At 38.7% G+C, this 12,684-nt stretch overlaps 1 protein-coding gene across 1 annotated transcript in view; it reads left to right on the top strand.

Moving 5' to 3' along the window:
- The window catches only part of LOC148036517 (uncharacterized), a 307,373-nt gene that overhangs the window by 287,918 nt on the left and 6,771 nt on the right, over positions 1-12,684 (top strand). The window contains exons 18-20 of the mRNA XM_087678942.1: positions 2,734-2,817; positions 4,140-4,259; positions 4,353-4,439. Coding sequence (XP_087535068.1) covers positions 2,734-2,817; positions 4,140-4,259; positions 4,353-4,439 — 291 coding nt within the window. The remainder of the gene's footprint in view (positions 1-2,733; positions 2,818-4,139; positions 4,260-4,352; positions 4,440-12,684) is intronic.

The raw sequence follows: 12,684 nt of genomic DNA on the forward strand, positions 1-12,684 counted from the left end.
GTATTACATCACAATTATGTGTCTATGTATAATTGCTTTGACCTGCTGAGGTTTTGTCTCACAAGCATAATTTTCCCTACCACTTGGGTTGAGATATTAATATGGGCAATTCTTTAAAACAGTAACTGAATGGCCGTTTCACAAATTGCAGGTCAAGATAGAGTAAGGAATTCTCTACTAAGCCCTTTTTTTTTCAAGAAAAGAAAATTCTATTGATAACACCTCGGCCAAAAAGGTAAAATACAAAGTACAAGAAACTCTGTAAAGAGTAACAAAGTAATCACAAATACAATGGTTGTGTGAACAACCAATCCGGCAGGCTGTAATGCCAAACCATATGAGGGGCAGTATGGAAGAAAGTGCCTTAGTCCCACATCCACAAGAAATCCTCTCTTCTATTCTTCATCCTCTCAAAGCTGCTCTGCATCCTCTTGCATGTGAGGCTTCACATGCAAAGAGGTGTCTATGAGGAGTCTAGCATGGCTATCTTGCTTAAGCAAATAGGACTAACTTCCATGAAAATCACCATACTGCAAGCAAGGCCTCTATCCATGACCCAAGCTACTTATCCCCGATGTCACTAATAGTCTATGCTATACCATGAAAGACTACAGTGAGGGCTCTCCTCCATACCTCCTGAGCCTTGCAGCAGCCCCATAGATACTGCCTCTTAAGTCTTCTTTGGCTCTCCATATCTAGCACAAGCAAATGGAAATTGTTGTAACCAAGCCAACTGCCAACTGGACCCTGGTGTGGATCTTATACAACCTCAACATGTCACCTCGGAGGATCCATAGGTGCATGGCCAAAAGATGTACATGGTGGAGATGCCTCTAAAATAGACAATGTGTGACTAGCTGAAGTTCTAGATGGTCCATGTGATACTTGAGAGCTCGATGGTGTGACAAATCTAGCAAGATCAACCACTGGCAGAGGTCCTGCTACTGGGACCTTATTGGCACACGACTTCTTGCAACCTTTCTAGAGATTTTGCCATCAGGAGATATGCCAGGGAGGCTGTCTGAGGGAGTGATTCACCTCATCCCATAAGGCAATGGAGACATATTGGAGATGTGGAGACAAATTATTTTTCTTGGACCTGCATATTCTTGTTAAAGCAATTCAGTCTCATATTATCTCTTCAAATGCCAAACATCATGCACCTTACTCTTCTAAGTTTTATTCGAAAGCACAATATTCTGGACAATATGTTTGCCTTCTAGGAATCCATACCTCTTGCATGCTCCAAGGGACAGGACCTTACTGTGATACTTCTCAACTGCACTTCAATGAGATACCTTGGTTGTCATGTGGGCATCAATATCACATCTGAGCAGAAGCTAGCACCCTTACCCTTGAGCCTCAAGCAGAGCTACTGTATTGGAACACAAACAGGCTATCTCTAACATGGAGTGGTAGTTGCTAACTAGATTGTACTTACCACCATCATATATTCCTTCTTTTTGGACCTTCTCTAGGTCATGCATCAGCCAGATGAACAGCCTCTTTAGGAATTTCATTTGGTCAGGTGGAGATGGAAGGACAGAGAGGGCTTACGTAGCCTGGGATTTTATGACTCAACCATGATATAGGTGTGGTTTGGGGATTATTGAACCGAACAGTCGAATCAAAGTGTTGTTGTTGAAGCTTATTGTGAGGGTCATTTTTCTAGGTGAGGATTCGTGGATGTAATTATTGCTACAGAGACTAGTGATTATTTTTCTTGCTGACGGAGGACCACAACAGCTGAGCTTTCATTGAATTTTTCAGCATGTCCAAGATACATGGCTTGGAAAATTTCGGGGTCAGGTTTGCTGTTGTTATTATCCAGGCTTGGAGATCAGCATCTGCAAGACTTCACCAGATTGCTCCAGCCACCATTAAACTGAAGAGGGTAGACTCGTTTCAACTAGCAAGTCAAGACAGAGAGAGGCCATGCCATTGGAGAGAGGACATGCTTATCTGCGGGGAGTTCTCTTCACACGTAGCTTCTACAGTGGAGAAGTGGTTTACCTTTCTTGAGCTACCGACTCATTAACAAAGATAAAGGCTTTTTAGTATCACAGGGACCAGAGACATGATGGACAGCATTTGGGGCACAGTGGAGAAGTGATACATAAGCCTCTCAAACATGGGTAAGGCTCTTTATTAGAGAAGGGCAATCTTTTACGGTGGGGGTTATTAACACTCCTATTAGACGACTCCAAAGAATGACAGTATTTGCTCGAAAGGTAGTTTAATTTTCCAAATCTTACAAAGATTAGATTTCCACCAGCTTGATGATTTGTTCAATTGCCAAAGATCATTACCAGGCTTAATAATCCATGGAAAAGTACATATTCCTATACCTACATAGATGACAAACCCTGTAATGAAAGTGTACAGATGCCTAACTATTACTTAATCATTTCTAATCACCCACACACACACCCCTTTTTTTGTGTAAAGCCACTATTCATTATCGTATTAAGTCAAAACTTTACAAACAAGATACACACATACAGAGCCGTATTGACATTTACTAGGGACCAAAGCAACTCAAAACAAGGACTACAAGTGATCGACGACATGTCTTGTCATGACTCATGGATAAACAATACATCAATATATGCATCAATATATGTAAGAGCTTCTAGCTCTCCTGCCATCCACAGTGCACAGAGAGAGAGAGAGAGAGAGAGAGAGAGAGATTCGTGATCATTAAGTATCTACCTTTTTGTTCAACTTATTTAGGAGCATCCACAATCATTGAAGAAAATTTATGTGCTTATGGCTTTGACAATCGAGAAATGGAAGATATTGTCAAAAAAACAAGAGGTAAAGTTTCCAACTAAGCTTTTCGCCTTTCCCTCCCTTAAAATGAATTGGTAGTAAGAGCTTTCAAACGACTCGCCATTGATTAGGAAGGAAAAATGTAAGTCAATAATCAAATAAGAAGCACAGCATCCGTTGTGGAGGATGCATATCACGGTTCCAAATCACATCGACTAAAGAGCTTCTCATCCAGTTTGCTACTACAGTTTCCTTGCGTGTTGCCTTGTTAGACACAATATTGCACAGGCATGGAGATGTTTTGTTCTACAACAAAATTTCTGCTATTAAAGGCTGCTTCTATTAGGCACGTATTCTGTATCAGATCATTCCCAAACACTCTCATATGAGCTTTCTGCTGCATCTCCATCCCGAGTCAGCAGCCAGGCAGTTTTCTCAAGCTTCCTCTCCAAATCAGACCTGCCCTTCTGTGTATTGCACACAAGCTTTTCCTGTTCTCGCCCTCTAAAACCAGGCTGAAGCTCTTAATTTTTCAGTCAGTCCAGCCTGCAGAAAGGCGAAATGGAGTTGATTCTGCAGGAGATTTTCTGGTTCCAAGCAAAAGATTCTCATATAAAGGCACAAATTGTCTTGGGGATCCAAACAGCAGATGGCATGACACAAGTTACAACCCATACAAGAAACGTGTTATAGAAACAAAGAGGATGGGCATGGGGCCTAAACTGGACAGCTTGCCTCTTTGGCGCCACCAGTCTTAAGGTTTTGCCAATCAGGTTGACAATCATGTCATTATTTAAGGGTCAATAACTTCTGCAATGTGTAACACAAATGAAAGGCATTTTTTAGACTTTCCTCTCCTGCACTCTAACATGGTTTTCACCCTCACAAGAAAGAACCAAATTCTATTAACACACCTCAGAGCAAAGCGTCTCATATCTGACTTACCAGATCATCTTACTCTTTTTTGCAAGTCAAGTCAATCAAACAAAAGATCTGTAAACGGGATTGTGAATCCAGAATCTATATGTTGGAATGCCAATGACTTGTATGGACTGTTTGAGGATTCTTTTATGGATAGCTTCATTTATCTTAAGCCTTCTCAAAGCCTTTCCACTTTCCTGACCTACAACATAAAGACCTAGATGTGTGTATTTTGACAAGCATGAACATGGAATTATGCAAATAATGGGCTCACAGTTTCTCTAAATGGGTTCATGTTTCCAGTACTAGAATGGTGTCAAGATCTATGTAGTATTGATTATCCTGCTGGCAAACAACAACATCTTATTGCTTCAAATTGAGAAACCATTCCCACTACTAACTTCATTTGCTCTTTCTTCATTGTTCACCAACTCATCTACGAAAAGACCATGGATACAAATTTAAACCTCATCATACAAAGACCTTGGCACTATGCAGAAGCTTATCATTTTCTATGCTTGGCACAACGCCACCTTTATGAAGAGAGATATGACTATGCTTATTATGTAAGTGTTCATTCTAAATAATATTGTTCATCTTCATTGTGCTTATTATTCACTTAGATCTAGCATAACAAGTAACTGGCTCCATTTTTCCAGACATGTTTATGGCTTCAAAAGTTTGAGGACATTCTTGAGCAACAACAATTATACTCTATAATTACATTAGCAACATTTTATGTGAAGGTAATAATTTGGTCTTGATAAAAGTAAAATGAGAACTAATGATTCTAGCTCACACCAACCACAATATACAATTTTCTCATATACATATGATCAAACCTCACTATTTCATTTTGAAACCTAACAAATACATGTCCAATGATACACATGAGAAGTATAATGTTGAAACTTAAGACTTGTAGATAAGAAAACTTTGATCTTTGAAATACCCTAAGTTAGCACAACAATTTTCATGAATATGTGTGCTAATGTTGGTTAGATCAACTCAATCCTTGCAAAAGCAAGGATGATGTAAGGTGCTCTCTCATTAAATGACCCCTCCATTTTTCTCACATAGATGAACTTGAATATTTGTTTTGCTAATAATGCATGGATGTGCATGGAGTCAAAGTTCTACAATGGAATACAAAGACTTCTTCATCAGGCTAAACAATTTGTAAGAAAAAAGGCTTGTCATGAAAAAATATCAAATGACGGGTAGACACCCACTTTCTAAGTTTTAACTAATCAAAACAGTTATTTAGGGGTTGGGCGTTCGGAGTTCTTTGCACATCAAAGAGGATGTGACCTATTGTTTACCTACTAAACAAGTATATCGTTGCCAACTTTTAGATGGGGAATCTTTTCTGCCCACTTTGTAAAGTGACAGAGAAGGGTGCACTTTTTGCATTTGCAACCAATCAAAAAAACCATATATTTATTAGTCTTTACTTTTTTCATCAAATGCATTCTTTTTGTGTGTAAAGGTATTGTGCCCAAATCTGCGCCCAAATTCAAAAAGTGCATGCCACACTCTAGGCAAGGATTGGACGCTCGTAACTTGTGTAACCAGCCTTAGCGAGAGGAGGCAATGTGTTTGAGTACATGCTTTTCATGGAATTAAAGCATTTATTCCGATTAATCTCAATTAGCCCCCTTGCCATACGTGGTGGCTCTCTACAACATGCATGAATGTATGCCATAGGGGAAAAACTATGGGTGGCAGGAGATGAGCAAGAAGAGAAGTGACATCATGATGGGGTCAAGGAAATGGATTTCTCACAAGCTTTGAAAGACTCACAACTTGCAAGATATGACTAGATCAAGCTAAGCTCAATGAAGGACATCAGGTGGCCTAAAGCTCCATTCATCTTTTTTAAGCGAACCACTCAAAGGTATGTAGATTTTTCTAGTGCATGACTATTCTTTTACTTCCTTGGTAGACCTCCTGTTGAGGAGGAATTGTATTGGTGATTTTGGGAATCTACCAAGCATGTGCCACCTTGGTTTAGTATTATTCTATTGGGAAGGGCTTTTATATTGCATTAGTCAAATAGATGGCTCATTTGCTCTAATGCTATTATTGCACGCACACAAAAACATGGCAAAACTCAAGTTGAGATTGGATGAAGGTTCCTTGGAAATAGCCTTGAGTTTAAAGAAAGACTCCTCCCTCTTACTGTGCCTTATTCTACTAATCCCTATCTTTAGTGCTTGCTACAGGAGATTGAGGCTAAATGTAAGGAAGATAACTATTCAAGCTGTCAAGATTCAGTGAAGAGGATATTGGGAATTGCTAGGTCATGCTCTCAAAATCAAATAGAATGAATAAACTATTATTGATATTGAAGATGAAGTGAGCAAGCTCTACTTACTAGTGACTTTGACATCCTTCAAGTGCTCAAGAACCATATGGCTCAAATTGTTGGAACTAAACCACCATTGGTAGAGGCTCACCATTATAGACTGATGTCTTTCTTTGAAGACTCGGATTCGTGACTCTCTATCAAGCTTGGTATTGGGTTGCAGTGATGGTCTTTCTCAAGGAAGAAGGCCTTTATAGCTCCTAAGGCTATGAAACATGGGAAATCTCACAGGATTGACGGTCTTTTACCTATTCTCAACACTATGGGAAAACATATGGGAAGGATATGACCAAGATGGTCACTCGCTACAAAAAGATAGGTATGCTTCTACCTGAGTTCAACACTGGCTTAATCAAGCTTACGTCAAAGATAGTTGAAGGGAGGAAACCAAGTCATTGGTAGTCTCTTACCATGTTAAACTTTGCCTATAATTTTTTTACTCAACTATGAGCACCTAAGTATTACATTTCTTCTTCACAAGTTTTGCAGCATAGACAATATGGATTTGTCTATGGGCCAAAAATCCAAGGCCCCATACTCAATCTAGCATTCTCTACTGATTTTGCATTAAGTACGAATGCCAAACTTGTCCTCCTAAATATAGATTTTGATAAGGCCTCCAATTGGGTTAGGTGCTCCTATATTCTTTCTACACTTGAAGCATTGGGATTTGCATCCATCTTCATGAATATAGTGCATGCTTTGGTTGTTAATGCTAATACATGTGTCTCAATAAATGGGTAGGTTTGTACTCTTTTTGAATTGAGGTCTATAAGGCAAGGGTGTCCACTTTCCCCCTCTCCCTTTTTCCATAAGCACATATCCTTTATTGAGGAGGGTGGATAAGGAACTTCAAGATGGGGTTATTAGAGGTCTCTCCCTCCTAGAAGAACATGTTTTTAATGCTCAATTTTTTATTGACAACAATCCTAGGATTGTGCAGGCTGATTAGTTGTTGATAGAAGCCCTTCGACACGAGTGTTTTGAGAATTTGCAGACCTTTCAAATTTAGTCATGAGCAAGGATAAATTAAAATTTATATTCTTAAGCTAGAATGATTCTCCTCCAGTCCATGGTACAATTTGGATTCTAGGTCATCAAGAATGGCGAAGTTTTTTGGTATTTGGTCTATCCAATGGTGGGCGTTGGGATTTCTATGCACACATTTAGCTAGTTCTATGAGAAATTCAAGATCAAGATTAATAGGTGAAGACATTTCTAGCAACTCTAACTAGAAGGAAAATGCTGAGATAACTTGAGAAGAGGCTGGGGGATGAGAGAGAATGGCCAGTCAATATTAGATTTGGGGCTAAATTTGTCTTTTATAAGGAGCAAGAGACACTTGAATTCACGGAGGAGATTAGAGGATCTCAATTGTACTCCTTCCATTTGCAATATAAGATAAAGAAATATCACAAAGGGTGCCAATTTTGGGCCAACATGGTGTCCAATGTCCAAGATTAAAGTGGTAAAGTGAACATTTTTAATTTATGTGAATTTTATGCTTGTTATAATTAGTGCTAAATTAGGTTATTTACCACCCTATCTGAGAAGGAAGACCAGTTGTCATGAGGACATGTATTTTTGAAACCTCATTTAATATGGATTAATTTTTAATCACATGGTTAAGTAAATGTTGCACATGTGATGTGTAACTCGGATTAGAGTAAATTTACGGGCCCGAGACCCAACAAAATCACCAGATGTCAAAGGCAAATGTTACTATAAGTTATACTGCACGTGTACTTGGTGGTATCTGATACCATTTGTTGGCCTAGGTCATTCGATTGACTATAACTGATAGTGGGTAACATTAGAGAAGTAGCATTTGATGGTATCTAATGCCAATCTGATGGTCAAAGATAGCACAAAGACACTCAAGAATGAAAGTTGCCTAGCCAATTTAATTATTGGCCAATTAGATTTTTTTAAATCATCAAAATAATTATTAGATTAATTTTTAATATTTAAATATTAAAAGTTAATATTTAATTATGAATAATATTGAAAAATTTTCTAAAAGGCTACCACTTGGCAAAACTTGCCCATGCAAGTGGAAAAGATATTTTTAGGGGCTGGTGGAGTCTATTCCAACCATTGTGAGTGAGGAGGCTTTAGAGAGCAAGGAGAGGCTACTCGTGTGATTTGCAACCACCATGGATCAATCATGTAGCATGTGGCAACAATATGGAGCCCTCAAGGAGTAGGTGATAGCAGCCCAAGGTTCTTTTGGTATAGATGACAACAAACAAGAGGGGGTATCAGTCTTTCTGGTAGTCTTTAGGCTATAGGTGACAGCATACATGGTTGTTTGAACATGGCAATAGGAGCTTTTCAGTGTTTCTCACAATGAAACTTAGAAACTTCTCTCTTCACAGCATTCTCCCTCATTCCCTAGTAGCTGTCTCTCAAGTTATCTCAGCATTTTTCAATAGTTTGAGCCATCAAAGGAAGAGGTTTCAATTAATCTCTACTATAAACTCTAATTTACAACAAAAATCAAGATTTTGACAATTGCCTCAAGAAGCATACCTGAAATTGGAAGCTCCCATACTGGGTTCAATAAGGTTATAGCTGCTTTTAGTCAAATTCAAGTGGAGAGACCAACAAATCAATGAATTCGGGGCATTTCCATCTCCACCAAAGTGGGTGAAGGCTAATTCACTGCTCAAACCAAGGAGCAAATGATATTGAAGACTAGCTGGTCTTTTTGGATAGCAAGGGCAATTGGAATACTGAAAGCGATCCTGAGAATCCCATTATACATAAATTTCTTCTTTGATTAAGTTAAATAATTGCCGAAAGGGGCACCAATTTTAGGGCCATTAGTGTCCATTGTCCAAGATTGTGAGTTAATTTTATTTCTCAAATTTGTAATAAAATTTGGTGTTGTAACTAAGTTGTAATTAGGAAATTGCCACCCATCCATGGAAGAAAGGCTGGTTTCATGGTTCCATCTTGCTTAGATACCATCAAATCCTTTGAGTTGGTGGGCCCGTGGCACTTGATTGTAGCTTGAGAATATTGCATTAGTGTTGAAATTGCTCTCAGCAATGAATTACATCAAGCGTATCTTCATATGGTGATATGGGATCAAGTGGAGAGGATGCATCACTTCTTGATCAGTCATGTGGTGAAGGTGGAAATGCAATGATGGGTGTGGTTCTCAGCATATACAGCAAGCCAAAAATGTGGAAAATTACCCAAATGTTGGCACTTCAATGCATAAAGAATTTGATGATAGCTTCAAGGATCAAATGTGTATAGCAACAAATCCTTTTGTTGAATTGGCAAAGGATACCCAATTTTCTCAATTCGTGAATGCCCCAAGGAAGGACAACAAAGGCAAAAAAAAGAAGACACCTTCTATGGCTTCAAGACATCCACAAGAACCAATAGAAATGCCTAAGCCTTCTTTGGAAGAGTCCAAAATGCTTGATGAGCACGAATAGTTGGTAGCCTAGGGCAACAAATGCAAATGCATGGCCAACTTGGTAGTGCCAATCCATGGGAACATAGGCAGCGAGGTAATTATGCATATGCAAGCATGGGACAACAAGGATACTTTGGTGGTAGTACCATTTTTCATACTATGGTTGGACAAGCACCGCATACAAGAATGTAAGGTTGAAATCCCTATGGTATGCAGCAACCAATGCATGGCTCACAACACCCAATGTATTCGGGTAATGTAAGTGGAATTCCTAATTTCATGTATGGTAGCATAGGCATGATTTCCTAGGGAATGTTGGAGCATAATGATCTAGTGTTGGTCATGTAGGAGCATTTGATAGTGCTGGTTATCATGTAAATACAAAAAATGCACCCTTTTTGTAGTAGCCTATTTATGATAATTTGACTCCCATAGGTCCGCTGAAGGACTATGACAAAGGTGGCAAAAGTGTTAAGCACCGCATACAAGAATGTATGGCTGAAATCCCTATGGTATGCAGCAACCAATGCATGGCTCACAACACCCAATGTATTCAGGTAATGTAAATGGAATTTCTAATTTCATGTATGGTAGCATAGGCATGATTTCCTAGGGACTGTTGGAGCATAATGATTTAGTGCTGGTCATGTAGGAGCATCTGATAGTGCTAGATATCATGTAAATTCAAAAAATGCACCCTTTTTGTCGTAGCCTATTTATGATAATTTGACTCCCATAGGTCCGCTGAAGGACTATGACGAAGGTGGAAAAAGTGTTAAGTTTGAGCCCTTAGTGGTGCACAAGATAGGCTGAAAGCACTTGTTTTATTCAACAGTTTCATGTAGCCTACTCTAGAGGCAACTTCACATAGGCATCTAAGATACGAAAGACAACAACATTTTTGAAGGGAAATGCATTGCAATGGTGGCTACACTTCTTATTCAAGGGAAGTCACCTACCACTTGGGTCCAATTCAAGTAAATTTTTGCTTCAAATTGGTTGATAAGTATCTTTGAAGTAGACATTATGACAACTTAGAATCAGTTGAATTCCAAATATATATCTCAAAGTATCTAGGTATATTAGGATCTTATCAAAGGTACTAGAGAAGCCATATGTAACCCAATACAAGTTGTCATCTTAGTAACTAGCAAGTTTTCTTCAAATTTAAAGCAATGTGGCAGAAGGTATATTCTCCAAAAGAGTGCCCAAATGTGAGCTAATGACCTTGGGAGCAATGCCAATTGATGGCCAAGTTCAAGAGGAGCTCAGACAATGATTGGACATGAGCTACTGTAGGTGAAATGCATGGATTATAAAAAATAACACAAAGTGTCTATTGTTGTTGTAAAGGGCTACTACTTATATAGGCCACAATGGAGCCTCAAGAGTTCCTAGAGCAAGCTCTAACAAGCTTGGAACAAGTGTAGACTCCATGCATATCTTGGAAGAATGAAGGGTGGACAACAATGAGTAGGTGGAGAAGTATACTTGTGGTTTGTGAAACGGTATTCGAGATTTTTGCACGAAGTCCACTATTTCTAGCATATCTTGGCTTATAGAAAGTGTTACTATAGACGACACATTGTTGCATGGAAAGGATGTAGGATTCCAAGATAGTGATGCCAAGCCACATGTCATTGAGACCAAGGTTAAGAAAAAAGGCCAAGCCACATGTTGATTGACATAGGTGTGCTTTGCACTTTGCAGAGGGCGATTATGTATTTCTATGTTTTGAAAAGACACAGCTTAAAAAGATGAAAGGCAAAGAGTGATTGTACCCAAAGCTGTCTATGAGATACCATTTCAAATGTTGGAGAGGACCACTAATGCATGCTATAGGATGAAATTGCCTCCACACTAGCAGATACACAATGCCTTTCATGTAACCTTGCTTAGGCCTTTTCATGGTGATGTGCCAAAGGATGTATCTGCTAAAATCCATCTTGAGGTTGAAGAGCTCGATAAAATATTGGTACCAAAGCATAGTTTGACACACAAATAGTGGAAGATCAGGGTTATGATTTTCAGAAGGTACTTGGTGAAGCTTCACAATTATTCACCAATGGATGCCAAATGGATGGAGGAGGATGACTTGGCAGATCATCCTCAATTATTGCAGCTTTACCTTGATCCTTTCCAATTAGAGGCAACTTTAGTTTGGACTCGATCAGTTTCAACAGAGCAAGGGTCCAAAGTATTACTAATGCTCGTGAGGGAGCTAGCACCTTTGTTCCTCAATGATGGATAACTCTAGATATAGTGGATCTCGAATTTATTTAGTATACATTCATGGTATTGTAGCTGACTGTATATTTACCAAGAGATCACTATTGAGTGTACTAGTCATTATGCTTGGTATCCAAATGGATATGGTTTTCACTACAGCTCTAAAACTGTACATTTGCATTGATTATGATCATCGAGAACTGTTTAACTAATGTTGGTTTTCAATGTATGATCATTAATATTCATTGGTATTCATCTGGTTTTGTGGACAACAATATATGTTATGATTCCATTGATGTTTCAATCATGGTTTATGCTATGCTATGGTTTGGTTTTTCCAGATGATTTAAGCTCATGAGAAATAGACATACCACATGATAATCTAGCAATGTTTTTGAGATTCTTTGTGAGTCTTATGTTATGCTATGTTGGTTGGTAATTTTCAACATATGTTGGGCATATGGAATGGTAGAGCAATAATGTGCTATGCTATGTTAACTATGATGACTTATGGAAATTCTAGTCCACTATTTTGTTTTTGATGCATCTAGCATTGCAATTGCGGACGATTGCAAGGATTTTAAGGGGCAGGGATATCATGAGGACATGTATTTTTAAAACCTCACTTAAGATGTAAATTAATTTTTAATCACATGGTTAAGTAAATATTGTACATGTGAGATGTAACTTGGGTAGAGTAAATTTGTGAGCCTGAGACCTGAGGAAATCATGGGATGTCAAAGCCAAAGTTGCTATAAGTTATGTTGCATAGGTACTTGGTATCTAGTGCCAATTGTTGGCCTAGTTCATTCATTTGGCCATATTTGTGAGTTTGTGACACTAGAGAAGTGGTAGGGATGGTGGAGTCTATTCTAGCCATGTGAGAGAGAAGGAGGCCATTAGAGAGCAAGGAGAGGCCACTCATGTGATTTGTAGTCACCATTATGGATTAGTCCTACAA

The sequence above is a fragment of the Lygodium microphyllum genome, chromosome 5 (genome assembly GCF_053477565.2).
Source record: "Lygodium microphyllum isolate KBCC chromosome 5, Lygodium_microphyllum_v1.1.10, whole genome shotgun sequence".
Classification (NCBI taxonomy): Eukaryota; Viridiplantae; Streptophyta; class Polypodiopsida; order Schizaeales; family Lygodiaceae; genus Lygodium; species Lygodium microphyllum.